Raw genomic sequence first — 26,797 nt, 5'->3', positions numbered from 1 at the left:
TTGTGTCGCGTACAAAGCCCCATTGAACACCTGTCAGCCGACCGAATGCTGATAAGTAGTAGCGATTCGTGGGATGTGAACAGTCATAGTGGTAGCTAGGTCATTTAGCCATGAGACGCCATGAAGCGCATCATAGACCACTAGAACCGTCAAGTTGCACTACATTATTTTAAGCGTAATTGTCCCCAACCACAGGATAATGCTGTTGCGGGTTCCAAAACTATGCCATATTCCAGCTTCACTGAACACCATGCACACAAGGAGACCTTAATTCGTGTCTTTTTTCCCCCGGATTATTTTATCTCTTTCGCGATTCGTTATTACGGACGATATTCGCTCTATGGAAAGTTTTGCTCTGGAACCAAAGTGCTCATCTTTACGAAGCACGACTGTATACAGGCGCGCGATGGGGCATAATTTCTTCTGTTCCTTCTTTATTCAGCATAGTGCCCTGACTGCAATCACACGTGTTATCTTAAGACTAAACGTAGCAACGTATTTTTCATCAGAAAAAAAAATAGAAAAGAAAACACAAGGAATCAAAACGGTAGAGGGGGAATATCCCTCTGACAAGTTTCTGTCCCCAGCCATTAATGGCCTCCTCTCCACCTTTCTCTTCGTATTATGGCAATTACGTTCCTAAGTCGCATAATGTGCACAACGTTATAAGCACAAGCATTGCACTCGTTTTGGAGCAACAGTAACCAGACGAATTTCCTGAAACTTCCGCTTTGCACGGAAACAGTACAAAGTCATTAGACAGAAAGTCTCAGCACGAAAAAAATTCTGTACCGAAGACATTCGCTACCCTGTTCTGTACCGTCGTCGAAACGTCATCCTTTGTAACGCAGGGGGCCTCAAAAGGAGCCGCCGGGTGGCAGTGACGGTACGTTTACAGATAATTATCGAGAGTGGCTGCGCTTGTAGCACGGCCTCATTGGCTGCTCAACTTCGCCATTTCAGTGAGGACTCTAAGTGGCGGTGCAAAGCCTACATAGTAGACACCGCAGCGTGCATTAGCTGTGTGCCGCTGCTGAAGCAGGTTCCTTCAGTGGTGTCCTGCAGAGACATTCCAACCACAGTCGCTGTAAAAGCCCGGAGGAGTAAAAGCCCGGAGGAACCGCTCCGGACCGGAAAAAGCGCTTCGCAGCGTTCACACGCGCTCCGATAAAGAGGCGCGGGAAAGTCCCGTCCGAAGAAAGATAAACTCTAGGAGCCGCCAAAGTGGACTGCCACTTTCGTTTAGGCTGCGGAGCACAGCGGGCAAAAGACGCTTAAGGTGTTGACACACGCAACCAAGCCAAGTCTCTCTCTTTATAGATAAAGGTGCAGGGAGAAGCGAAAAGTATTCCATGGGGGTTGATAGCCATTGCGAGTTGTCTTAGTCCCCGCGTTTTAGTTGCCCGTGGGCAAAGCCTCTTGCTAGAAAAAAAAATACAGAAAGCCGACGCAAGATTCTCTGCAAATCGTAAAAAAAAAGCAGAAGCTTATCGATGTTTAGCCCGCGCGCTATCACATGCGTCTTTTTTCAGACCTCACCTTGCGCTACACACAGGTTTGAACACAGAAAAGGAAAAAAAATGCTGGAAAGGTGATGGCCGGAAGTGCATGCGTCAAGCCATCAAAGTAGGAAGTGCAAAAGAAGAAAAAAAAAACGAAAAGAATGACGTTAACAAGCTGACATGCGGCGCTCCGTCCATCCGATTTGCACTTTAGAACAAGCATCACAGTAAAAGCCTCCAGAAAAGTACACGCAAGCCAAAGGAATCAGGAAATATGACGCAAAAAACAAACAAACCAGAAAGCGCGCGCGATCTGGCTTTTCAGCAATTTGCATGCCACGCCCCCTGCTCCTATCTGCGCACGGCTGCTGGGAACGAAACGGAGAAATACTCTTCCAAGGCCGGAGGCAGGGCACCATTCGACCCCACCACGGACTCCCAAGTGGGAAATGCGAGACGAAAAGGACTCCGGATGCAAATTGTCCGAATTACTAAAGGCATAGAAGTTGCCGCCATCCAAAAGCGTGACCTTGAACGCAACAAACGAAAGCAAGCAAAAAAAAAAAAACGACTAAAGCACAGCGCCGACGCACAGAAATCGCCGAACTCGATCGCCGGCAGGCTTCACAGACTGGATATAGGAGATGCAAAAACAGAAATAATCGAGAGTTCTTCGAGCAGCGCTAGCCGAAGCCCACAGTGACATGGCTACGTCTGTGTGGCGTGGCTACCACCGCTTATTTGCAACACCCTCTCTGCCTCCTCGCAGGCTTGCCCTCAGTTCAGTGCGGCTTCTTTCTTTATTATTATTTCCTCTGACAGTTGGCGGCGGCATTTAGAGACCGGTTTGACGAATACGTCAGTGCTGCCCTGACCGCCCCCAGAGCTGCATGCGCTGCTCAAATCACGCGAACGATTCCGAAAAAAAAAAAAAAAAAGAAACGTTCCCGGGCTCGGCTCAGTGTACTGTTGCCTCCCGCAGGCGCGCTGGTGTGATTAGCGACAATTAGGAGCCTTGCAAGCGGCGCGGTCTCTGTACGCCCAAGCACTCCTAGCAAACGTTATGTCGGGGCCGGGAACCCAGATGCAACTTCGCTGCAAGATGCAGCGCAAGACGATGCAAGACGAGGCGAGAGGTGCAATGGCTGATCTGCATTACGACAAATCGAAAAACAAGATGAGGCTGTGCTTACACGTCTCGGAACGGCTGCAGGCGTCGATGGATATGTATAAGCAGGAAATAAGTTACAGTTGCTTACAAGAATCAAGTAATGTTTTTTTTTGTTTTTTTTTCTCTGTAACACTGGTTGCGCAACCCGTTCTCGCACTTAAGGTACCCTGTGATAGTTAACTTGGCCCATCAGATAACGTTCTTGATTTGGAGATTACAACTTCTGCTTGCATGTTTTGATCGCTTCCCTTACCCTGTTTTGAGCCCAGGTTCCTTAATAAGGGCTCCTCGGAGGAGTGTAACTGAAGCAGGCTCCGTTACATCGATAAGGTCAGCCCGACCATTATCGTCGCCGTGTAAACGCACCGACGGCGTTATTCAGAATCGTGACTCGCGAGCGGGATCTCGTAAAGGGCGCCACAAAGGTACGACTACGTTCGCCGACAGCCCAAACCTTTCTGCTGAAGCTTTGTGTGAACAGCATTAACGCGCGATAACGTCTCCAATTTTTTCGCACCGGACTGCTTTCTTTATGGTTCTTTTTATCTTTTGGCTTTCGAAGCCTATGAGGAAACCACGCACTAAGCTTGCCGACATTTCCTCGCCTCTCTGACGTCACTTTGAAGCACTGCAAAAGCAACGAAGCAGCAGCGAAAGCGAAGGCGTTACATATAAGCGCAAATGATATACAAGCCAACAGAAAGCTATTGTAATACAATCGCACGATAATTTATCACTGGGTCGCCTTGATGAATTCTTCGTGGTAAACTTCTTAAGGAGTGTCGTGAACTGCAAATCAAAGTTCATTGACTTCCGGAAGAGCTATCATAAAAAGTAATTGCAGTAAACCGTTTTGGTGGGCTATAATTAGTGTGACATTATTTAAGTTCTTTTTTCCAGTTTTGAATTTGAAGTTGGCATTAGTTGAAGTTGCAGTTGTCCGAGCCCCGTTAGACCGCTATATGATGGTAACCGTAAGACCAAAATCAGTGCACTCAGATCCTCGTCCGCACCTCCGTTTCAGCTTGAACAAGTTCCTGCGACCACCCTTCCTGGTACGGACACGGTGGCCTGGGAACCATCGCAGACAGGTGGGACATCCCGTCTGTCTTATAACAGAACTTCAAAACGACGTTTGATCCCATGATCGCTAACGATCTTCTCCTCTCCACCATACCGCGGTTCTAAAAGTAAAACAACTAAGCGGAAAGAGAAGAAGAAAACCCCGTAAAACAGCCGTAAAACAAGTCCGGATGTGATCCCCGTCGCAGGCTCCTGCAGACAGGCAGGTTCGGGGCCTAAGGTGGAAAGTGCAAATCGAGCGGACCGCGCCAAGGCGCTCTCAAGACGCGGCCGCAAACAAGGCGAAAAACGGTGGCGACTTTCGTTTTGCCGGCCATTTGGCTTCAGCCGACGCTCATGAGGGTCAAGAAACGCATATTATACATATATCAGCCGGCCAGCATCTACGGGGGCACAGGACGGCGGCCGAGGCCAAGTTCCGGCTCGGAGGTGGAGGCTTCGAGCCAGCCCATCGAGAAAGCAAAAAGGAAGGCCAGCAGCTATACCGACCGACAAAGACAAAAAAAAGGGAAAAAAAACTATATATAAACAATTCGAGAGCAAGAAGGGTGGGTGTGCGTCTGTGTAGGCATGTTTATGCCCGGCATAAACGGTCTGCAGAGCAGATGCCTTCTCGCTTGGCCGAGACCAAACGAGCACTTCCTTTTGTTTTTCTTACTGTTGAGAACGAGGTGTAGGCAGGGAGGTTAACGGCGAAACCAGATGAAGGGGTTGAAGGAAAGCGCTTCCGGCTATACACTCCACTTCGCTAATGTGCTAAACATAAAGAGGAACTGCAGAGAGACACGCACCTGATCCACACAAAGTGCACAAAGGTGACGTAATAAACGGCGCACGCGGCTGCTAAGTGCACAAAAGTTCTTCCACTTTGAACTTAGAGCTAGCTGCTATTGTTAAAGCACCACTCATGAGACAGCAGAGGAGCTTCTTCACGTACTTGGGCATTAAGCTTTTGAAGCTAGATTGCAAGCAGAGAGAGAGAGAGAGAAAAGTGTGGAAAGCACATTGACCTAGCAGCCTTCATTACTTCAAGAAACGTGGCTAGCCACTATACTTCTAGTAACCCTGTATAGTTCATGAAAAAAAAAGAAAGAAAAACGGAATGGAAGCACGTGACACTGTTTGTTACCAGTCATATTGTATCCGCATTGTATGACAGCAAGTATGCCTGAAATAGAAGCCTTAATCCTCTACAGATTTTTGTTTCGTTTATATCAGTCTGTATCTGCACTTAGCAGTAATGCACTTGCGTTCGCACTAAACAGCTAAGTCGGATAGACCACTAATGTGATTAAAAGCGATTACGCTGTGTATAGTATATATAAGGTCACATATAGCGTACACACACTGCATGCATGTCAGCAGAGCTAGGAGGACAAGCTGTCCATGTCATCCAGTTGAACTTGGAATAATAGAAAGAAGAAGAAAAGAAATAAGTAGTATACGAGGAGGATGGTTTATGGTTTATGGGGGTTTAACGTCCCAAGGCGACTCAGGCCAGTCCTCAGGCTATGAGGGGCGGCGTTGTGAAGGGCTCCGGAAAAATAGTAGCCCCGGTAGAATATACATGGGCTTCTATGGGAAATCGGTGGAAAAGCGTTTCTCCCGCAGTTGCAGCCAGCGTTTCAAGTGTGGATCTTTCTTCATCCTTCTTTCTTTCCAGCAAATAACAAAAGAATGCACCGACGCCAGAAAAGCAAGCTAGAACACACGATGCCTAAGCAAAGAAGGGCTGCGCAAAATTCGCCTTTCTTTTTCGCTGGCAGCAATGGCAGCTGCAGCTGCCTCGACATGCAATCTGCTGAAGAACACGGCGTCGGGATCCGCGCGCGAGAACCACTGCGAAGACCGGGCTTCCAACTCGCGGACAAAGCGGCCGGCCACGCCGCTGCAGACGTCGGGGGCGGTGTCGTTAGCACCGAACGGTCGTTTAAGTCGGCCGCGCCCACTTGCACGGATGGAAGAAGCCACCGAGCGAGCCAGCCATTGTTTTCCGCAGGGGCACAACACCACTGCAGGCGCACCAGGTGAAAGCGTCTTCCGTGCTCCGTGTGACGGATGCTCGGTGGAACGCGCATCGTTCTTAACAACAGGCCCCGCGGCGAGACACTCCAGACCAACACTCGCCTCTATACGGTCGCTCCTTCTCAGAAGCGAAAAAAGAAAGGTAAATCATCTTGCTTTCTCTTCCCAAATGCGGAAAAAAACGCAGAGAGAAAGCAGCAAAATGAGAGGACGAGCAAAGAAAAAAGAAAGAAAAAGAAGCGTCCACAGTGAAGACTGAAAAAAGCAAGAGCCTGCGATGTCTGGCAGTGGGGCGAGAGACGCCTGCTGTCACGCTAGAGCGAGCCCTGCGGGTCTCCGGGGGAAAAAAAACACGCCTCCTCTTTAGCGTGCGATCTTTTCTTTCTTTCTTTGCTCGTTTTTGAGTTTTTGTTCTTTTTTTTTCAACGAAGAGTCGTCGCACTGGAAAACGCAACTGCTGCTGTGTGGCGAAAAAGAACAGAAAGGACAGAGAAGTTTGACCACACACACGCCAGAAGGAAGATATGTGGCCCTCAGGCGCACCTCACTTAGCGTCACTGGTGCTTCTTACATCATGAACGCTCACTTTTGTCCGGGGCACAGCAGTCCGGGAGGCAAATAGTCTTCACAATTATCATCATTACCGTCATAAGTCAGCTCGAGTCCTCTGCGGAACAAGTGGTTTCCAATTACGCGCCTCTCGAGGAGCCACAGTCACAGAACTCCCCAACCACATAAATTCACCTGTGCCTCTGCAGCCCTCCACTTCACCTCTATTCCTTCGGAACTATTTACGACTTTCTTTGCTATCTTAACAGGCTACTGCTTACCTGCCCTACGCATGAGACGTCCTGTCAAAATCTGTTTCTCCTTGTCAGTAATTTTCGAGCTGGTTTAACATAAAAAAGAAATGTTGTTAGGATGCATCGTTTAGTCCATAGGTCTAAAATATCATGTATGTATATACTGTACCTGTCTTGGAAGTGTTGTGTGAATTATAAAGCCGATCATTTGATATTTGCAATGTAATGTGTCTCATTTTCCTGCTGTATGCTATGTAAAGGGGGATCCCGGGGTCCTTCAAGTGACCTCCGATCACTTTTTACCCGGACCTACCCACATCTAAGATGTAAACAGACCACTTGAAACTTATTTCGGCTTTCACCAACGCGCATTTGCTGTCTATTCAAGGCTATTCTCTTTCTGCTTTAAGCCACAAAATCAGGCAAAGAAAGAAGGAACGAGCATATGTTCTCCTTCACAAAGGCGTTAGAAAGGTGGCCTCAGCAAAAACAGTAGGCTTCGACTGGTCACTTTATGCAGCACGGCTAACATCACAGCCACTTCCTCTTCACGAGGGAGGGCGCAAATGTGCAGGAGTTACACAGATACAGCTGTGTGGTAAGACTTTCTCCGGAGGCTTCACCGTCGGCGTAGTACGTCATACCGTACAACTTCCCGTATCCGGGACCTGCAAGGTTCGATCGCTAGTGCCGCCGCCGGCTACACGCTAAACAGAAAGGAGTGAAAAGAGAGTAGCTATCTTTTAGCGCACTTCCGTTTATAAAAGCGGGTACACTATAGAGGACAGTTTACTCCCTTTTTACACCCTTATAGGCGTAATCGTGTGGAGTGTATCCATCTGTTTACCGATGGATACTACTGTGTGACGACCCCACATAATGCGCAGGTCCACACGGGACGGAGAGGCAAGAAGACACCGTATGGCTCAGTTTAAACAAAATGATGTAATCAATAATTATACATTGTACATCAGAGGCTGGGGTGCCCGAGCTTACGTGGCGACGCCGTCATGGGGGCGATGGAGGGGCTCCGGAGTTGCGATCCGTCGGTTGCTGGCAGAAGCTGCGCGCCGTCCGGCTTCGGCGCTGAAGGACCCTTTTCGTGAACGATGTCGTCCTCAGCGTGCCTTTCGTCCGCACTCGCCAGCTATATCTGCTCCGCCGGCCACGCCCGATCTCCTGTCTCCCAGGCTGGATTGTTTCTTTCTTCCTCCTTTCCACGGCGGCGCCTGTGGCACCCCCGACCTCCCTCGTTGGAATGTCGTTTGTCTCCCGCCGGCAGCTTTTGTACCATTGTACTCCTTCAGTGGCTTGCCGCCGCTGGGGGCTCCGTCAACGCGGCGCCGCCGAACGCGGACCGTACCCCTTCAGTGGCTTTGCCGCCGCTGGGGGCTCCGTCTACGCGGCGCCGCCGAACGCGGACCGTTTAAGGGGAGACAAGGGAGTAGGACGGTTGAGCACAGAGAAGATTCCGCCGAAGATATGGGCCCTGGTAGCTCACGCACGGAACGTCACAACTGTTTTCCCTTGGACTGATGAACGGCTTCTCTGGGTCCAAACGCTTCGGAGAAATCATCGTACACATAAAAGCTTCCACTTTCCAGGTAGACTTGAGCCGTCAAGGTCATGCGCGCCGGTGTATAGGGAGATGGGGGGGGGGGGGGGGGGGGGCTGAAGAAAAAATGCCTGCAGTGTTCATGTGACCCACGGCGGCCACCAGGAAGAGTGCAAAAGTGCCATTCACAAGCGCGCACATTGAGTGCGGATAGACGAAAGCACTGCAGCAAGTTCAGGCGCTTCGTGTAAGTGTTATCATTGACAAAATGCCACCCACATTCGAAGCCACCGCGAAGTTCGGAAGAGCCCAATAAGAAGGCGCATGCCGAAGATTACAGTGGCTCGGAAATGGTGTGTGTACCCACCATATGCGCGCATTAGAAACGAATGCAATTGCTCGACACAACACACAGCGCTGTATACACTGTGAGCATATAGTGTATGGGGCGGCACCGTCTTGGGGGACCTGCGCTGGACAGTGATCCCAGTAATCACCGATTCCCGAAGTAATCAGGCGAGAGAAAGGAGAGGTCAAGGTAAGACGACGGAGCATTAAAAGGGACGAACAATTTTCCGAGCGCGCTTGAGCCCCCTCTTAGGAAGCGCAGCGTCAAAAGCTCGACTGTCGCAGATGGCGAGGTCCAGGCGCTCTGTTTTTACGACCACCCCGTGATTATCCCCAGCGTGCCTGACATCCGTGGATGTTGCTCTACCTCCCTCTCTTTTTTTTTATGCCTAAAGCACAGCCGACGACCTCAAGGAACGTCCGCCCAACATAAAAGGGCGGACAAAAAAGGCAGTCCTCTACTTAAGTGGCCGCCGCTGTTATCGAGGCCATGTATAGAACAGGACGACGAGAGAAGTTTCATATATAAATAAGGAAGCAAAACGAGAAAAGGCTGAGAGGCAGGTGAGTACGATACTCCGGGCACATACATACACATGGAAAAACTGGAGAGTATATAGAAGCAGTCCACGTCCTGCGCTGGCTAACAAATTGCATGCATCCCTGCCGAGGCTCTCGAACTTGCTCAGTAAGTAAAAAATGAGGCTACGTCTGCAGGCAAAACAGTTTACATCGTTTATCTGCAAACACGGTGCCTGGAGCATGTTCCGCGCGCATGCAGCATATGTACCGCCGTAAAACGGAAAGTTGGGCGAAATGGCGCTGGCCGTACATGTTCTGAGCGCAAAAAGACGAGGACCGCGGAAAGAAATGCGCCTCTGTTGTCTTTCCTCCCGCGGTCGCTTTCCTTTTGCGCTCAAAACATGCGCAGAGTATAGCGGTTGTTTGCGTTTGGCGCATTACACCCTCAATGGCCTAATGTACCAAGAAACCTGAACTTAAAGGTGTTGCTACCACCGGCGTCTTAACATTACCGGAAGTCCTCTCTGCGGTAACTGCTCAGTAACTGTAAGAAACCGTGCGGTGAATGGTATATACTATACTTCGAATGCCTGACGCACATCAGATATTCCTGTTTACTTTTGCGGTAAGCAAGACCCGAATACGACCAGCAAAATGCAAGGGGCATACGCAAATCCTCGATCAGAACGGTGGAGCGTGAGGACCAGCTTATGCGTCGGACTTTTTCAATGGAAGCGAACCACAAGGACAGAGGAAAAGCGAAAATTGTTTACCTCCTCAGACCGACGAAGTCAAACCGCTTACGGCTTATTAACCAGCATTCGAATATGTTTGAAGAAAGCGGTATCACGATCCTATTCCCAATGCCAGATTTACACGCTCTCGTGGCGCCGGGATGCCACGCAGCGCTGGAGGTCTACATACTTCAAATTATGTGCGATGTTGCGCTATGTGTGCTGCCTTCAGGATGACATCGCAGTTTTGGGGAACAGCGCAAATTAGACGAAGCACAACGAAGAAACACACACACACGCCATAAGCGCCGACTCACAACTTAAGTTTCCAACTCGTTCATCTTGCAGTCCTCACACAGCGGCCGAGCAAGAGCCAAGTTTATCAGGATTTAATCTAAGACTGAAATTTTGACTTAAATACGTATGCGTATACTGTCCTAAATGCACACGCAGCAGAAGTTGCCGCTCCTTCGTGATAATAGTTTTAATTAACCGATAATAGTTTAAAATTTTAGTTTAAGACGATAGCAATAGCTTCAGACCCAAGGTTACAAAAAGTACACTTCCGAAACAGATGATTTGACGTGCATGGAGAAAAAGTATTCTTTTACTCCAATATGAAAAGGACCCGCATCATGCCTACTCGGCGCAAGGGGCGCTCGTGTACACCTATATTCGCTTTCCTGCATGAATATTCGGCACCCCTCGGAATCAGCCGCGCAACGAACGCCGCTGCCGCCGGAGGAGCCTCACTGCATGTTGTGCGCAGTCCAGAGGCTACTAAAATAAAGCGAAACGCGCGGCATGCAGCTCGACACGTGATCGCGCCTTCCTCCGTGCATCATTATCAGCCATTCTGAATCGCCGAGGAGGCAGCGGAGAGACGAATAGCGGGGCAGCAGAAAGATGGGGACCGACGAGGCAATAATCCTGCCGTGCTTGGGGCCTCCACGTATAGGGCCAGGGGCGCGCGGGGCCGTTTCAAATAGCAGTAATTGGCGGCACCGACGCCATCACCGCCCGCAGGGATTATTCGAGCTCGCTTTCTCGGACCCACTCCTCACTCTCCCCCCTGTTTTTACTGCGCCCACTCTGCAGGCTCCATCCTATAATCCGGCGCCTTTGACAGAGCACCACCGTTGCGCAATTGCCACCGTCCTGTCCCTGCCCAGAGTGCAGACCTGCACCGGCTTCCCCCGCCCTTTCTCGAAGCACATTCCGTAGTCAATGGCCCCGAAAACCGGTCGAATTAACTTTCACCTTCCGTGACTCGCTTGCGCAACCCGACTCCGGTCGCTTCGTTGCCTATTTTGAAATGTAAGCCCACGGGATATGCGGCGGGCACACCCAACGCACGAGCGCGAACTGGCCGGCCGGATAGGTCCCGTTGTGACAGCTTTTTCTTTCTAACGGAAGAGAGCGAGAGGAAGAGGAAGCTACTTGTCAGTGCAGTGAAGCTGCAGTGTAGTAAACCTACAACGAAAGGCGAACGATAGGACGCGGGTAGGCACGAGCTGCACACTTCTAACCTATCTTGTCTAGCTTCTTTTTTTTTTCTTTTGTTGCTGAGAAACCTTCGTCAGATAACTATCATAATAAGCCAAGTCAGGCCTAGTAGATCTCGAAAGCCTCTACATATATGATCTCCAGTGATGTAATCCTCGTAACCACTGAGCCACCGTTACATTAATCACCTTCCTTTCTGTAGCAGCCGCCGCGGTGCCCCAGTGGTTATGGCGCTCGGCTGCTGATCCGAAAAAGGCGGGTTCGATCCCTGCCGCAGCTGTCGAATTTCGATGGAGGCGAAATTCTAGAGGCCCGTGTGCTGTGCGATGTCAGTGCACGTTAAAGAACCCCAGGTGGTCGAAATTACCGGAGCCCTTCACCACGACGTTCCTCATAGCCTGAGTCTCTTTGGGACGTCAAACCCCCCTAAACTAAACCGCAAACCAAAACTTTCTGTAGTCAGTTGCTACTCAACAACCAAGCGGCAGATGCCCTCCAAAGAAGGCCCTTCAGCTAATGGCGTCAACCGATTTTCAAGACCTCGCGGTTATTTCGACTAAGCCATCCTTAATCCCATTTCATCTGCCACCCCCTGCTATGTCACGCCAGCAGAAAGGGGATTAATCCCGACGTCATGGCAGTCGGTCGATGAAATTGGCAAGAAAGCCTTGTTTGAGGGGCAGCTGCCGCTTAGTTCTTGAGTTGTAACCGACTCTATCACTCACTGTGCTGCCCTCAGTCTTAGATCAAGCTTCTTTGCAGGCGGCTAGGTTTAGACGTAAGGGATGACTGGCAAGGTGCGCATTGCAAAAAGTATATATAACCGGAGGTGCACACATAACAAAGGTGTACACAGAAAAAGCATGTTTCGTCGGTCAAAAAATTCGTCCATTGGCTAGAAGAGACGCCACCAGACCGGAAATGACTTCACTTCAAGTAAAGACATTATACACTTCTTTCTATTGCTATCGCATAGCCAGCTCATAATGTAATTAAGGTTTGGTTTGGTTTATTGGCGTTTAACGTCCCAAAGCGACTGAGGCTATGAGAGACGCCGTAGTGAAGGGCTCCGGAAATTTCGACCACTTGGGGTTCTTTAACGTGCACTGACATCGCACAGCACACGGGCCTCTAGAATTTCGCCTCCATCGAAATTCCTTGTGAAGTTCTGTTACAGTGCAAGTGCAGTTCGAAATGAACAGCATGTGCATTGCTGGTGCAGTCCTAGTGCAGTTCAGGAGCAGTGTCAGGGTGACGCAAGCCTCCGTGCCCGCATAGCGTACCTGTTCGGGCTTGAGCCCGGGGGGCACCCAGGTGTACTCCTCCAGCGCGCAGCCGCTGTCGTCGTCGGAGTGCGACTGGCGCTGGACGGCCTCGGTGGTGCCGGGCCCCGGGTTGGGCCCCGTGGCCGCTGAGTGCACGGGAGGATGTTGCTGGTGGTGTGGGTGGTGCGGCTGCGGCGAAGTGGCGAATGCCGGCGACGAGGCCTTCTGCAGCAGCCGGTCCACCTCGGCCTGGTTGGCCGCCATGGGGCCATCCTGGTGCTCCTCCCGGGGACACTTGCAGTTGCGGCATACTTTCCTGCACAGCAAGAAGAAGGAGGGATTGACGTTGGTGACGGAAGACCCAAATCAAGGCATCATCATCATCATCACAATTGGCGTCATCAGTCATAGAGCAGGCACCGAAGGACAAAGACTTCGCGCAGTGATCAGAACATCGGAAACTTGAGGGGGAGGGGGGGGGGAACTCACATGAATCTCGGTGCAACGCGAGATTCAGCGACAGCTCCTGACATATTTTCGTTTCGCGATATATTGATGAAACGAATTTAAGATCGACAAGCATAATGTTCAGTTACAGACCACTCTTTTCATTTTTCAGACACACTCGCTCTTCAAGAAGCACTTTTCTCCCGGTTCTCGATAGCCCTGAAGGAAGCCTTGTGACCTGAGAAGTGGCACGAGATGCGTTCTAGTTGTGGTGAAATAAATCCCTGATTCTGAAAGATGAGGTCTGTGCATGTGTTTCGGGAGGTCGTCACAACAGTGGGAGGAATTGCGAGGCACAGCAAGTACGTTGTCACACATGACGTCACCGGTTTCGGACCACTCAGCGTGGTGCATTCGTTGCCTTGGTGCGTTCCAGTGACGTTGCGAGTGACGTTATTGCAACCTATATAACTCCTCGTTCCACAAGGGTGGTTACTGTGGCTACCACCCTCCGGTTACGCCGACTACTGCTACAACGCCAACGCTCAACCCTCAACGGCCCTTTAATAGCTATCGCTGTAAAAGGACTACCAGAACTTTCATCCCCTTTTGGTGCGAACGAGTGAAAACGTTAGTTTTACGTCGCGTTATAAAGCAATGCAGCCGGCTGGAGGATCCCTTTTCAACTTAGACCACAGCACTCCGAAAAAGGTGAGGCCCGCCTCCAAGGCCATTAAACCTGGAAAGTATGCACGGACAACTGCGCAAGCAAGGGCTGCGCGAAAACAGTGCACGTCGAAAAGTTCTAGTTCTTCGACATTCGCTGGAACCAGTCCCATTAGTGTCATCATAGAAGCTAGACATTGAGAAATCGAACATGTTCCAGCAACGACGTTTCTGCAAGTAGTACGATTACACGAGAAGAAGATGGCGCCGAACTAGTGAAAGAGTCTTATCCCGGGCAGTGCTCGGGAACAAATACGATTCACAAGAAATCCCGAAGACCAAGGTTTAGCGTCCCAACCCTGCACCACGCGTTCTATGAGAAACGCTGCAGTGGAGGGTTCCGGATAAATATCGGCCTCTACTGACACTGCACGACACACGAGCTTATTTGCATTTCACCTCCCCGAAATGCGGCCGCTGCCGGCGAGACTGCAGATCACGAGGCCTTGAGCTCAAAGCTGACCGCCCCTTGCTACCGTAGTGGGTTCTACATATCAAGACCAAAGCCCAGTGTCCTGAAGGCCCACTGAAAGGAGGCAGGTCAGCTTTCATTCAGACATCCCAAACCCTCACAGAACCATTGCAGATCATTTTGAAACCATCGCCACGATCGCGACAGTGAAGGTGCAAAGGCGAACGTCGAACGGTCGCACGGTGGCACGAGATCAGATCGCGACGCGACTACTTGGCGGCGGTCATTTAGCAGAATCGCGCTGCCGGCTTCTCTCGCTCCCGCGTCGTCGCGGAACGTCTTCTCCCGGCCAACGAGAGCTCTGCGAAAATTGCCGGGCCCGGTCACACCAAGCTGCTGAGGGGCAGCGCGGCGTCGCGGCTGCGTGGCGCTCTTGTTACCACCACCCGGTTATGAATAATTCATGGCGACGCGCTTGCTTGCCCAATGCATGCGCGAGAGCTGCAGGGCGCGCTTCGTCGTCTCGCACCATTCCAGAGATCGGCCCGTCGATGAGAAAGGCGGCAGCGCGGTGCCCGCCCGCCAATTCCTGCGCGGCGCGCATCCGACGCGCTTCCACGCGACCGCCCGTTACCGAAGCCGTGTATTAGATTGGGCGAAGCATTATTGGATGACTCGAGCTTGCCGTGGAGGATGGGGCTATATGGCCGCCGTAGACGTGGCTGCCGCGAGCGAGGATGTAAAAGGAAGAAAGGAAGTTCATGAAATAAGGCCACCGCCTACGAGGCGTGGTGCGTATAGTCGCCTAAGTACATGGGCGAACGGTAGATTTATGAGCTGCAAGATTGTGGGCCTGAGAAGCTCCGGATCGCATATGTAGAGCGTAATGAACGCCTGTGGCGAGGCTCGCGGCGTTCAGGCATCGTCGGCGGAGCTTAGCACAATGCGTCCGACATAACACACGCTGCATGCAGGCGCGGCACCTGCGGTGGTGGCATATCGCCGGTTGCAGCAGCGCTTGACCAAGGAGTAGAAGCAATGTGCAACATAGAATGCTTGCTCCGTCTCCCATCAACCAAAGGAAGCTCAGACTTCTCAGCGTCTTTCCCCTTAAAACCTTTCGTTTATTATTTTTTTTTCCTGCATAGTTGGCCCAACAAAGCGACCACGAAGTTGCGCCTTTCGCACGATTGAATAGTTGTACGTGTCAGAAAATACTCACAAAGAACCACGGTTCCAACCCTTGGAGCAACACGGGCAGCACCGAAATGAGAGCAACTCTCGGGACGCGGCTGTTACCTCTAGAAGTCTACAAGTACAGTAGAAAGTAGTGTGCTGCCGCATTCAGGAGCAGCGCTCGTTGCACGAGAGTTGTACCAAGGATTTCGGCGCCGAAGTCTGTACATAGATTTCGATGCAACCGGGCCAGCAGTATGACGCGTATATAGCTTATTCCCGCCCTCTAAACAGGAATGCATAAACTAGATTGCTTAAATTAGAGTGCCAAAAGTAGATTGCCAACCCCTCCGATTAAGGTGGTAAGAGGACTCCAGATGGCGACAGCAGGAGTTAACTATTTGTCATAGGTGATTGTGTTTGAACCTATGTAGGTCATTCAGGTACCGGTTTTGTGGACCTTATTTAGCATTTAACTGTCGCTACGGTGGAGCAATTGCCCGTAGAATCCGCAAGGCTAACCCCACCTGCAGCAACGATCTCAACCTCTCTAGTGGCAGCCGCTGTTCGGTACGGTAATGGGGTTAGGTATACCCTTAATATGGACATCAACTTTCGAATTTTTACCCGTTATCAGCCTCCTATGGCAAGCCGATATATTGGCCTACCCACATACCGCACAGAGAAGAAATACGTCCTTTCGGTATTATACCACGGCGTCACTAAATTCAGTCCGTGATTCAAAGTGGCTCAGCTGTCATTCACCCAATACGGAGAAGCCGAACGTTGAGACAACTAACTCTAAACAGAGGAGGCCATCCAACGAGCGAACTGTGATTCGTTCCAGACAGGCGAAAATCTCAGCTCGACCTCATTTCCATTGCCCCAATCCACTGGGCTCGAGCCAAGTCCGCCGTCTTTCTTCGCGAACCCTTTCCCTTTCTTCGCCCCCTCTCCTCACACGGTACGTTATTAAGCTCTCAGCGGTGAGCTCCCGGCTCCCGGGAACAAACAGAAGCGGAGGCGACGACGGTAAATCTCCCCCTGGGACTCCGCATCAGTTGCTCCGCGGTAGCGCATATGCGCCGTGGACAGCACGCGTAGGAAGCACACAAGTCACAGGTGCTGAGGGGACGGCTTGAGGTGAACAGCTCCTGCGGCCGGTGGCGGCGGACGAACCCACGCCCAGCGCCCCTGGCGAGCTGCCTCAGCTCCGTAACAAGCACTGCCCACGCGATCACACCTTGCGCGCGGGACTGGAATCGTACACGAGCGTAATGGCGTACAGCGGGGCCGGCGCAGGCCATCTGTCCTCAGCTGCTGCCTGCAAAGTGTATGGCGCGCGCCGCGGTGGCGAATCGCGCACGTTTGTCGCTACGCGATTTATCCGTTGGTGGGCAATGCGGAGGAAGCGCGTCAAGTGTTCCTATACAGTGCTTCCTTTGCTCGCATGGGCGCGCTCTTTAATGGCGAGACAGGTGGCGCGCGCGCGCGCTATACTCTTATGTTGAATATGGAACCAATGGATTTCCGCGCCCCTGCGTCTGTAATGTACAGTCGTGAGCAATATGAAAGGGAACAAACTTTTTGCGCAAAGTTGTGAATTTTATGGTCATTTCTCACACACAGTTCGCGAATGAATCTTGGAAATTCACGCCTGCAAACATCTGGAATTCATTTCAGAACAAACTTGAGGCGCCTCTCGCGACTGGAAGCTGATTACTCGAGGCTAATGAAGTAATCATTAATAACGCTCTCGTTAGACACGGGTCCAGGAATAATTGCCCGAATACAAAGAAAACGCATACACGGAGGCACATCCTCGATGGTTTCAACGCGCCAAAGTTCTGGATCAAGAGCCTTGGAGGCCCCTAAAGGAACAGCCCGTCCATCAGCACGTGGTGAAGCAGTCACGCTTGTTCGCACAGGTTCGACAACGCAGGCTCGTTGGCATCGACGCGAGGCCGATCTGTGATTGAATGCGGCGCAGCTCCACCGAAACTCCCCGGCCATGACACACAAATGTGGAGCACGCGCGTGCGTGGTCCATCTGCACGATTGCCCCGAGGCAAACCATTGTTCGCGGGCCGGCACGCGAAATGCGCGGGAGCTGAGAAAATTATGCGCGGCCAGGCCTAATGCATAGCCCCATTTCAATCCCATCTCTGTGCATGTACAGGTTCAGCGTCTCATGCAGGACCGAAGGGGAGGAACAGACGGGAGTACACGCATGCGCACAGAGCGCTTGCCAGTTGCAGCGTCGTCTGCTCGCGGCTGTTCTGCTGACGTGACACAATTCCGGCTGCTCGTCTGCTCCCGAGCAGCCGTCATACAGAAGTGCAATCACACACAAGCACACATGTACTCATGAAGATGATGATGCCATTTCTGAAATGGCAGTCTTATTCTGAACCTGGGCGGCTTGAAGAAATCTCACAAATGTGGGCAGAGTGAACTGCTGCTTTCAAAAGCCTTACGAATGGATTCGAAAATCCGAGGTCGACATTGTGCGTCGAACACACGGTGTGGTAAGACGACACAAGACATTCGAGCCCGTGGAACAGCATTTTAAAGTTCTTTGCATACGGCTTACTGCATGCAGGCATGCATAGCCACTCTATACTTCACGTTCCATCCATAATCCCTCGTTCTTCTGTTAGAAACTTCGCTCCAGGAAGTCCGCAAAGAAGGCTCACCCACGTCCTCTAGCACGGGGTCAACTCCCCTTGCGCCGCTAACGACCAGCCAAGCGTCCGATTACGCGCGCAGCAACGCTATCCGAGACGTCGCGGCCACAATTACGTCGGAGCAGGGACCCGAGACGCCCTTCACAAGCACCGGACAAGATGGCGCCTATTAGCTCGATGCAGCGGAGAAACTTGTCTTCGGCAGCACACGGCATCCCCACCGGACGTCCTTAACGTCATTTATCATTCCCCTCTAATATCGGCCGTGCTCTCACTTTCGCTGCGTCCATCGCTTTCCCCTGCGTCGTTTAGGAACGAGTTTCGTTCGTACGCACCTCAATGGCCCCGGTGAAGTTGGCTTCTTTCTTAATATCTTCGACTCTCTGCACTCTCTCATTTCAGGCAAGGTGCAAGGCGCCGACAGCATACTACAGGGACCGATAGCATTCGCTTTCTCTTCCTCTCAATAAAAATAACAATAATAAAAGATGAGGACAGTATTTTCTTCGTATCTGGAGGAGCAGGATGGAAGTGGCACTGACAGCAACATTGGCCTCGTGCCGTCTTACATCACCGGTGGCGTGGAATGCGGCACTAGGCAGAACGCCCGCACACTCCACAAGCACGAAGCACGAAACAAGAGTCCGCCGTGCACAACGATACCGCCTTGTCCTTACGCAGCCATGATCACGCTGCCACGATGTGCAGCTGTCGGAAAACACCGATCACATCAGCAAGAGGGCGCAGACCGTTTTTTTTTTTTTCTCCTCAGCGTCAAACATGCTTATCAGGTGCAGAGTTCTGTCCAGTCGGGCCTGCCCTCGTATGCGCATTCTTGCTATACAGTTGCGTACAATGCGAGCTGCAAGCTTGCAGCAGCTCTCAGTCCGACCCGGAGGGCGAACAAGTTCGATGTTGGGTTGCCATGTATATGAACGCAAGAATGTACTTTTATTTTTCGCTTCGCGTGATAGATATTAAGTACCATTCATGCACCGCCGAAAAAAAGCTGCGGCGAGGAATATTCTGCCACCGTGACTTGAGCTACATAGCCGGATGCCGCTCAAGAACAAAGCGGCAAATGCCTCTCAAAGGGGCCCGCGCTCTCTGGTCAATGGCATCGACCTATTGTCATGACGCCGGGGTCAATCGCCTTGCACCTGCTAGCCAGCCTCGATGCAAACAACCCATCGGCAAACAACCGCATCGTTACTCCTTGAGAAGGAAGGCCTCTCAACTCCATTCTCGTCATTGGCCTTGTTCTCTACCTCTTATAGCGAACTCTCCGATTTAGCGAAACGACACGCACGTCCCTACGCCGGCTTCGCAAGAAAACCGGGATTCGATTCGGTGTACGGAACTCCGGTCACGCAGTTTTCAATCGCTGCAAAAGACGCGGCTAAGTGGGTGTAGCGCACCGCGCCGCGCCATCCTCGCCGGCGATCGTGCGTTCACCCCGGACAAACAACAAGGGGCGCTTTCGCCCGACGCGGGAAGAAAGGCCGAAAGAAAAGAAAGGGCAAGAAGAAGAAGAGATGAAAGACACACACAACAAGGCGGCGCGAGGTGGTGTGGATAGGTATGCACGAGGCTAGCAACCAACACCGCCTCGGCCCAGCGACGGCTAGATCGGCATGCGGCGGCGGCGTCACGCCCGAGCGGAGACGCCGAAGCGAGAAAGAGACGCGCCGTGGACGACGAAATCGCTGGCAGCCGCTCGCTCTCTATCTAACTTTGCTTTGGTGGCTGGCTGCAGCAAAGTGCGTATGCGATACGCGTGCCTCCGGGCTGTAGAGAACGAGCTGCACGCTTCGCCGCCCCGGCGTGGTTATATGAATCGGACAGATCTTCGCGCCTGCATACTGCATACAAGTCGGCGTCGACGGCGAGGAATCGACGCGACTGGACCGAAACGTGGCGGAGATGACGGTGTTGATATCGATTGCACGCCGAACTGGCGCTGAAAGCTGAGGTTGAAGATGGGCAATCCGGGGTGAATGAGCTCGTTTTGGAGTGCCGTTTTTAGTGATCTCGTTCTAGTCCGCCTAGAATCCAGCTCAAGGAGTTCGAACCCTGAGCATCATTTCGCCGCATATGCTTAGGAGACCTTCGGTTGAGCTGATATCAGATGGCACATGTGTGTCGCACGAGATTCGATAACACAGTTTGCCATCAGCTCTGTTTGACTTGGGAGATCGTTGTTACGGAAGACAGGTGGCAAAGAACCAGAACGATTTGAAATGCGGTAAAGAAGAAAATGGGTGTTTTGAAGGTCAATTTTGTTGTGCATGGAATCAACGCTTGGGGTTATAGCGCTGAGCTGTGTGCTCCCCCCCCCTCCCTCCCCCCCCTCCCTTCTCCTGGATTGCGGTATATGAGGGAGATGTCACATTCCCGACCTTAGTACTCATTACGAGTGACGATGCTGTCAATTTTGTAGATTTGAATAGCTTGCATACACTACTGTAAACGCATAAACGCTTGTCTGTGCGTAGTAACTAGTGGACCCTTACTTACTCTTGAGGACTTCAAGAGCAGGAGAAGAAGATAAACTAAACACACTTATCAACATCTTTGTTTTCTTTTCATAATTCACAGGCAGACTGTAACAACCCCATAGATGGCCACCCACCCACAACCCCCTCCCTCAACCCCACACTCACACACCCAAACCAACTCCCCTTCACACTGCCCGCCAAAACGCCGTGCACTAGTTAAACGCCTCGCCCTGCACTTCCTGGCACACCTCTCAACAAGGAGGCCAGTGTACTAAACGCCAGTTAGCGGGCCACCCGCCGCGGTGAAGCAAGAGGTTAACAAACTCCACACTCTCTGAGCACCGCACAGGGTGAAGGGGGCAACGCGCCCACGCGAACAGGAAGGGAAGAGTGCGAACTCCAGGGACAACCAGACAGCCAGCCACACGGCGGCATACACTCTTCTTCTCCCCCTCAGCACTAAGAGCGGTGGTGCACGCCTCACGGGCGCGTGCCCAAGCCCAGCCGCCGAATGTGCTAAGCAGGTCACGGTCCCCGCATACGACGAGAGCGGCCCGCCGGCATCGCACGCTGCCAAGGCGTCCGGCACCATCACACGCACGCACATACACACGTCGAGGAGGTGAGTTAGGGCGAGGGTGGCGGCGCCGTGCGACCCCGTTCGCGGCCCAAACCGAATCGAAGCAGGAGCCGAGCCAAGGCAGGCCAAACTGTGGCGTCGTGACCGGCGAATCTCGGGCGTGTTTCGTTGTGCGTGCAACATGGCTGTTTATTCCGTGGGGTTTCCTTGCTTTGTATACATATATATACGTGCGAGCGCCGCACTCACTCACGCACGACGGAATTTATGCGGACCGGAATGAAAGCGAAAGCACGAACCCCGTCGACCTGGAAGTTTTGGTAGTATACACGTTCGGTAGGGGTCGGCTTGTCGCTTCCTGAATGGTATTCCTCGTGTGCTGCTCGAGCCGTTTGCGGCGTTTTCGAAACGTCGACGCGAAAATGCATGTGGGACATGCTGGTTGCTTTTTTTGTACTTCAGGTTCCGTATCAAACACGACTCTAAACACAACACCAAACGCACTGCAGTGACGACCGGCCATTATTAGACCAGTGAAACAAAAGGACAAACAGAAAAAACTGAACTAAATAAGAACAAAACTGCGATATCCCTGCGTGTGATCTCGCCATAAAATTTGCGATCTCCCCGTGAGCATGACAGGCGCATTACGACGCGTTAATATACCTCTCATATCCATGCAATCAATGCGCCTTTAATCTCTCCACGAAACTTTAGTCAGCCAACGAAACACAGCAACATTTCTCATGCTAGCTCAGTGATGGCCACGTCTAACATCTTTTCAATTAACAAGTATAGTTCTCTGAAAATGGAGATTGCCTTATTCATACGAAGTCGTTAGAACGAATGTACCAGTATTGTAGGGCATCTGCTGAAACTTTCTCCTGTTAGCCTTTCGTCGTTGACTCGAGCATCGCTGTGCGAAATGATCGCCCGGCTGGCAAGTTGTGGATACGGTGGACGATAAGAAGAGAACAGAAAAATAAGATCAAGCGATCGGACGCAAAAGGGTATTGTAGCACTAGCGGGAAGCCGCAGAGCACGAGGACCGTAAAGAGCTCTGTTTTTGGAAAGAGCACAAAGTACACACATGCACTGTACGAAGTGTTATATTGACATGCTTCAGAGGAGTAGTATAGCGGTCCTGGGACCATGAAAAGGAAAATGCACGGCTGTAAGTAGCAAATTCGCGGACTTTACAGCTGCGAGTAATCTCTTGACTAATGTATATGCCGCTTACGGTGTTAGTGATGCAACCTACGTATACAGCAACATCAAGTCGCGGCTTGAAACTATCGATCCACACAGTCCATGGAGGTGAGCGAAACCGAAACTTCATTTGTTTTTTACTGCTTGCTTTGCTTTCCCCCTTATTCCCTTTCTGCGGGAGGTTCCATGCAAGTACCGGCGAATGCACAAATATAGTGTTAGGAAAGACAGGTTCGGAGAAACACAGCCCGCTTTCATTACCGACATATAAGGTTCCTGTAAAACCTGCAGAAGTTTACGGGATAGGGCCACCACCTGCCCATTGCATTCATCCTACCAGCTAAGCTGACAATGGCGGCCATCAGATGGCAGGACGAGGCCCAATTGTATTTAAAAAAAAAACATCTCAAAAAGTATAAAAAATTTCTAAGCCTAACTGTGCCCACTTAACGGCCGCATTTGAAAGGGGGCGCTCATGCCTCCAGTTTATCCGAACAGCTCAAAGCAGGAGTGATGTGAGTCCAATGTTTTGGGAAATCCCGAAGGTTGATTAAAATCGATGGGTTAATTACTCATTATTATCCACCAGACCTTAATCATACAGCTATAGGGACACTAAATGCATGCCATCGCAACGTATTCGCTTCACCTCTTCCCTCAGGGCGCACTTCAGATGTCCACGCGGAGTGAGACAGTTATCGCGCCTTTCTTTCCTCAAAGCCTCCTCCCCATCCTCCTACATTGCAACACACAGTGGTAATGGTTGCGGCATAGAATTCACAGGGCACTACAGTGTACGTACGTGCGTACACAATGTAGCACGTGTACGTGAACAAGCGTACACACATGCGTACACGCACGCAAACGCAAGACACATCGTCGTGCGCCTGTGGCTAGCTGTCGCGAGCGCTGTAAGGCTAGCCTACATTCGTTAAAGCGGACGCTGGCAGACACATGTAGTACACATGCCTACACGACGGTCGATAAATTGCCTTCGCACGACGATACGCGTAGCCACGAATTGGGCCAGCCATTAAACAACGACGGAGGAAGGAAAGAGAGAGAATCGCGGGCAGTGCGCGCGCCACCGTGCGTTCGGGACGGTGGCAGTGCAGGCCGGGCCCAGCACCCGTGTCGGTCGGCCGGCGGAAGCGAGCAGCCTGGAAATCGGGTTAGAGCCATTAGCCGAGTGCAACTCGACGCCCCGCGCTCCTTCTACGCGCGTTGGAGAAGAACGACTGCGGCTTAGATTTGCACACATCAAGACGGGAGGAACAAGGGCGCCAGAGACGCCGGCCGGCCCTGTTGTTGCAGTTTGACAACTAGCGGTGCGCTTGGTTCCGACAGGTGGCTACGGCTGCCTGACCCGCGGAGCGCCACTCCAACCTGCACTGCTCGATAGCGTTGCTTGTTCTGCGCCCACACGCTGGGGCGCGCAGGGTCCCGCGGAAGTCGTGTACACAATGTTGGCGCGCGAGGTGACAAGCGTGACAAACGTCGTTCTGTGACGGAACAGGCGGGGCGTAGCGCCACCGCGACACATGTATGTCGTGTGGCCACACTTTACAAGCTAGACTGGCGAGAGTTTGTTGGACAGGGCTTTGCTGTTTCGCTTTGAGGACGCTGATTGGACCACGTGTCAACTTAGATGGTAGAGAAGTGCGCGGCAAACTATACGAAGTTTTCTCGGGCCAGACGGAACTGTTTGTAGAATTGTAATTCACTGTGGTTCTAATGTGTACGCACACACACGCGTGCACAAACGCGCATGCAAAGTTCAACCTTGCGCTGGCCTTTTCTTAACCTTCGCATTCTACCTTTCTGAAGTGCGCAGCTTGTTAGAGAGACTGGTAAGATTAACGAAGTGCGCATGCTGCTTGTTAGAGAGACTGGTAAGATTAGATAATTATTCTCTATTATTTATCGCATGCTTTTTCGTGTGCTGTCCGCGTCACAAAGAGATGAATCTCCTGCAAAAAATGTCAGCGATTTGCCATGAATGTGCAGGGCACACATGAACGGTACCGGCACAGTGCTTCCGGCCCCAATCAACGTGTACGAAGACTTAACGACTGAACCTCGTTATAACGAGACGGTTTATAACGAATAATGGGTATAACGAAGGAATGACGATTCCCCTTGGAAGCTCTGCCAACACGGGCTATAACGAAGCTACGGTTAAAACGAAGTAATCGCCGGGCCCCTTCAACTTAGTTGTATCGTGGTTCAACTGTACATCCATGCACAAGCGCAAAAACCCACTCGAGCAGCCAGCGTTATTAACGAGCTTGTACCACCAACACTACCAACAATGCCACAGCCACGGGCGTACCCAGACATGATACGCTAGAACCAGAGAACGTTTTTCACAACGCCCTCAGAGCATCAAAGCGAGGTAAACGCTAGCTGTACAGCGACCTCTGACAGTAGCGAACAGCACCCAAGCTCCTTCAAGTCGAACAAGCCTCCAAATGGAAGCTTGCCTCGCAGTGGACGCGTTGCAAATCTCCCTCTATACCTTAAATAACGAGACATGTATATGTAGACGACCCGTAGTTTCCCGCCTCTCTCTGTGTGCATGCACGCGTTTGTTAGGAAGTTCAAGGTAGAAACCAGGTTTCTGAACTGCCAGAGTGAAGTTAGCACGCCAGATAAGCTTGGTAGCAGCCGCGCACGACGGAAAGCAAGTAGTGCGGAACGCGCGTACCCCCAAGGTATAACAGCGACCAGACCTCTTCGAACCACCGCGGCCTCGTATACGTACTACATGTTCCGTGCAAACTATTCAGGTCCAATAAAAAGAGCGCCTGTTATCGGCGCCCTCCTCAACGCGAGAGAAATACTTCACACGCGGCCCGCCGCAGTAAACCAGCTATTTTTTTTTTCTTTTTTCCTGCTTCCTCACTGGGCCATCGGCTTTATTCATGGACGCGACCCCGCGGCTATGTAGAACGCGAAAATTATTGTACATCAGGCGAGGCGGGTTCTATAAGGCTACCAAATTATAGCGTCCGCGAGAAATTAATCAAAAAAGTAAAAAGGCTTACTCAGAAATATACCTGCGACCTAAACGATTAAATAAAGACAATTTCAAACAAACGCACACAGACATACTGAAAAATAGTGTATAAAGTAACCGCCTCTGCGGTCGCAGGCCTACATTTCTGCCCGCCTCGAGAAGCTAGGACGAACGCCAGTTTTAATTAAAGTTGATTAGCGTGCCCCAAACCGAAATTTCCTTCCCCGCAGATGCTCCCTCATATATTATGCGTGAGCTCGTTTTAAAGCTCAGCGCAGACGTATAAAACTGTTTCAAAAGTGGAACAGACCATGTTGTTTCTTCTTCCTTGTCTCCAGTAGTTCAGTTTTGTTGATTGTCTCTTTTTTTCTTCTTTTTTATTACCTCGGTGTACTTGGTCGGAGGAGAGCGCGACAAGTCGCTCCATACGCGCCCGCAGTGTTGCGCGCGGTCGAACGTGTACGCACACGGGGCGCGAGAAGGGTCAACGTCGCCCCGTCGGGCGTGCAGTGCGTCGCTTATCGATGGAAATAGAAATAAACAAAAAAAAATCCTATCAAGGCGCGGGAGCCGACTTTACGCGTCGGGAGGCAATTTTCGGCGAACGCGACCACCCGGTCTGCGAGAAAGACGCGACCCAGATTTTTTTCGTCTTATCCAATTCCTTTCGAGTGCAGACGTTCGCCGACCTAAAGAGGACTTAAAGCGGCGGCGTCTTCCCACCATCAATCCACCCATCCATCAATCGCTCATCACTCGGTCGCGTGAGTCATCTCCATTATCGGCCGCACATCGAATCGCGAAACCCTCTATTTGCTTGTTCCTTTCTTCTTGCGTGTCCGGCTTCAACGTCTTGCTCGTTCTCACTCACCCAATCAGATTATGCTTAGTTCGGTTTTCGGGCACAGCCAGAGGTGGCGGGGAGTTGTACAGATAGCGTCAACAAAAAAAAAAATCATTCGCCAGACGGCTCTCACGTAGCTGAGTAAGGCACCCAAATACGAGAACCTCGTTATAACGAAGTTGAAGGTGCCCGGCGATTACTTCGTTATTCCCGCAACTTCGTTATGGCCCGTGTTGAGCGAGCTTCCAAGGGGAATCGCCAAAACTTCGTTATATCCATTACTTCGTTATAAACTGTTTCGTTATAACGAGGTATGCTCAAAAATAAGAAACGCTTTTTTTTTTTTTTTTTACAGGGTCTCGGGGCTTGTTTCGGCAGCTGCATGCGACTAAAGCAATCACAGGCATCTCCAGAGATCACCAGTTCATTCGAGTGTATCAGAACCTAACTACTTACTGACCAAATGTAACCGCGGTAAAAGCTGCCCGCGCCTGAACTTTGTTTGAATGGGAATTCCCTTTTATCTCTTCTCATTGCGCGTATGACGGATGCGGTCTTTACAAGCGCGTGACCTCAAATCATTTGCGTGTCACAAAATGTCGATTCCTCAGTGCTGCTGCCTGTAGCCCTCCTATAGGCGAAACGAGGAAATTAGGAGCCAGCACCGCCTCAGGATGCCAGCATT

The 26,797-nt window shown here is 51.3% G+C and overlaps 1 protein-coding gene across 3 annotated transcripts in view; it reads right to left on the bottom strand.

Moving 5' to 3' along the window:
* Positions 1-26,797, bottom strand: part of LOC149358743 (uncharacterized) — a 297,550-nt gene that overhangs the window by 22,416 nt on the left and 248,337 nt on the right. For all 3 annotated transcript variants that reach the window (XM_089570924.1, XM_089570925.1, XM_089570923.1), the window contains one exon: positions 12,533-12,830. In XM_089570924.1, the coding sequence (XP_089427050.1) occupies positions 12,533-12,830 (298 nt within the window). The remainder of the gene's footprint in view (positions 1-12,532; positions 12,831-26,797) is intronic.

The sequence above is a fragment of the Amblyomma mixtum genome, chromosome 2 (assembly GCF_055824585.1).
Source record: "Amblyomma mixtum isolate Tamu chromosome 2, ASM5582458v1, whole genome shotgun sequence".
NCBI lineage: Eukaryota > Metazoa > Arthropoda > Arachnida > Ixodida > Ixodidae > Amblyomma > Amblyomma mixtum.
The sequence above is the reverse complement of the archived record's forward strand: the minus strand, read 5'-3'. Positions and strand labels throughout refer to the sequence as shown.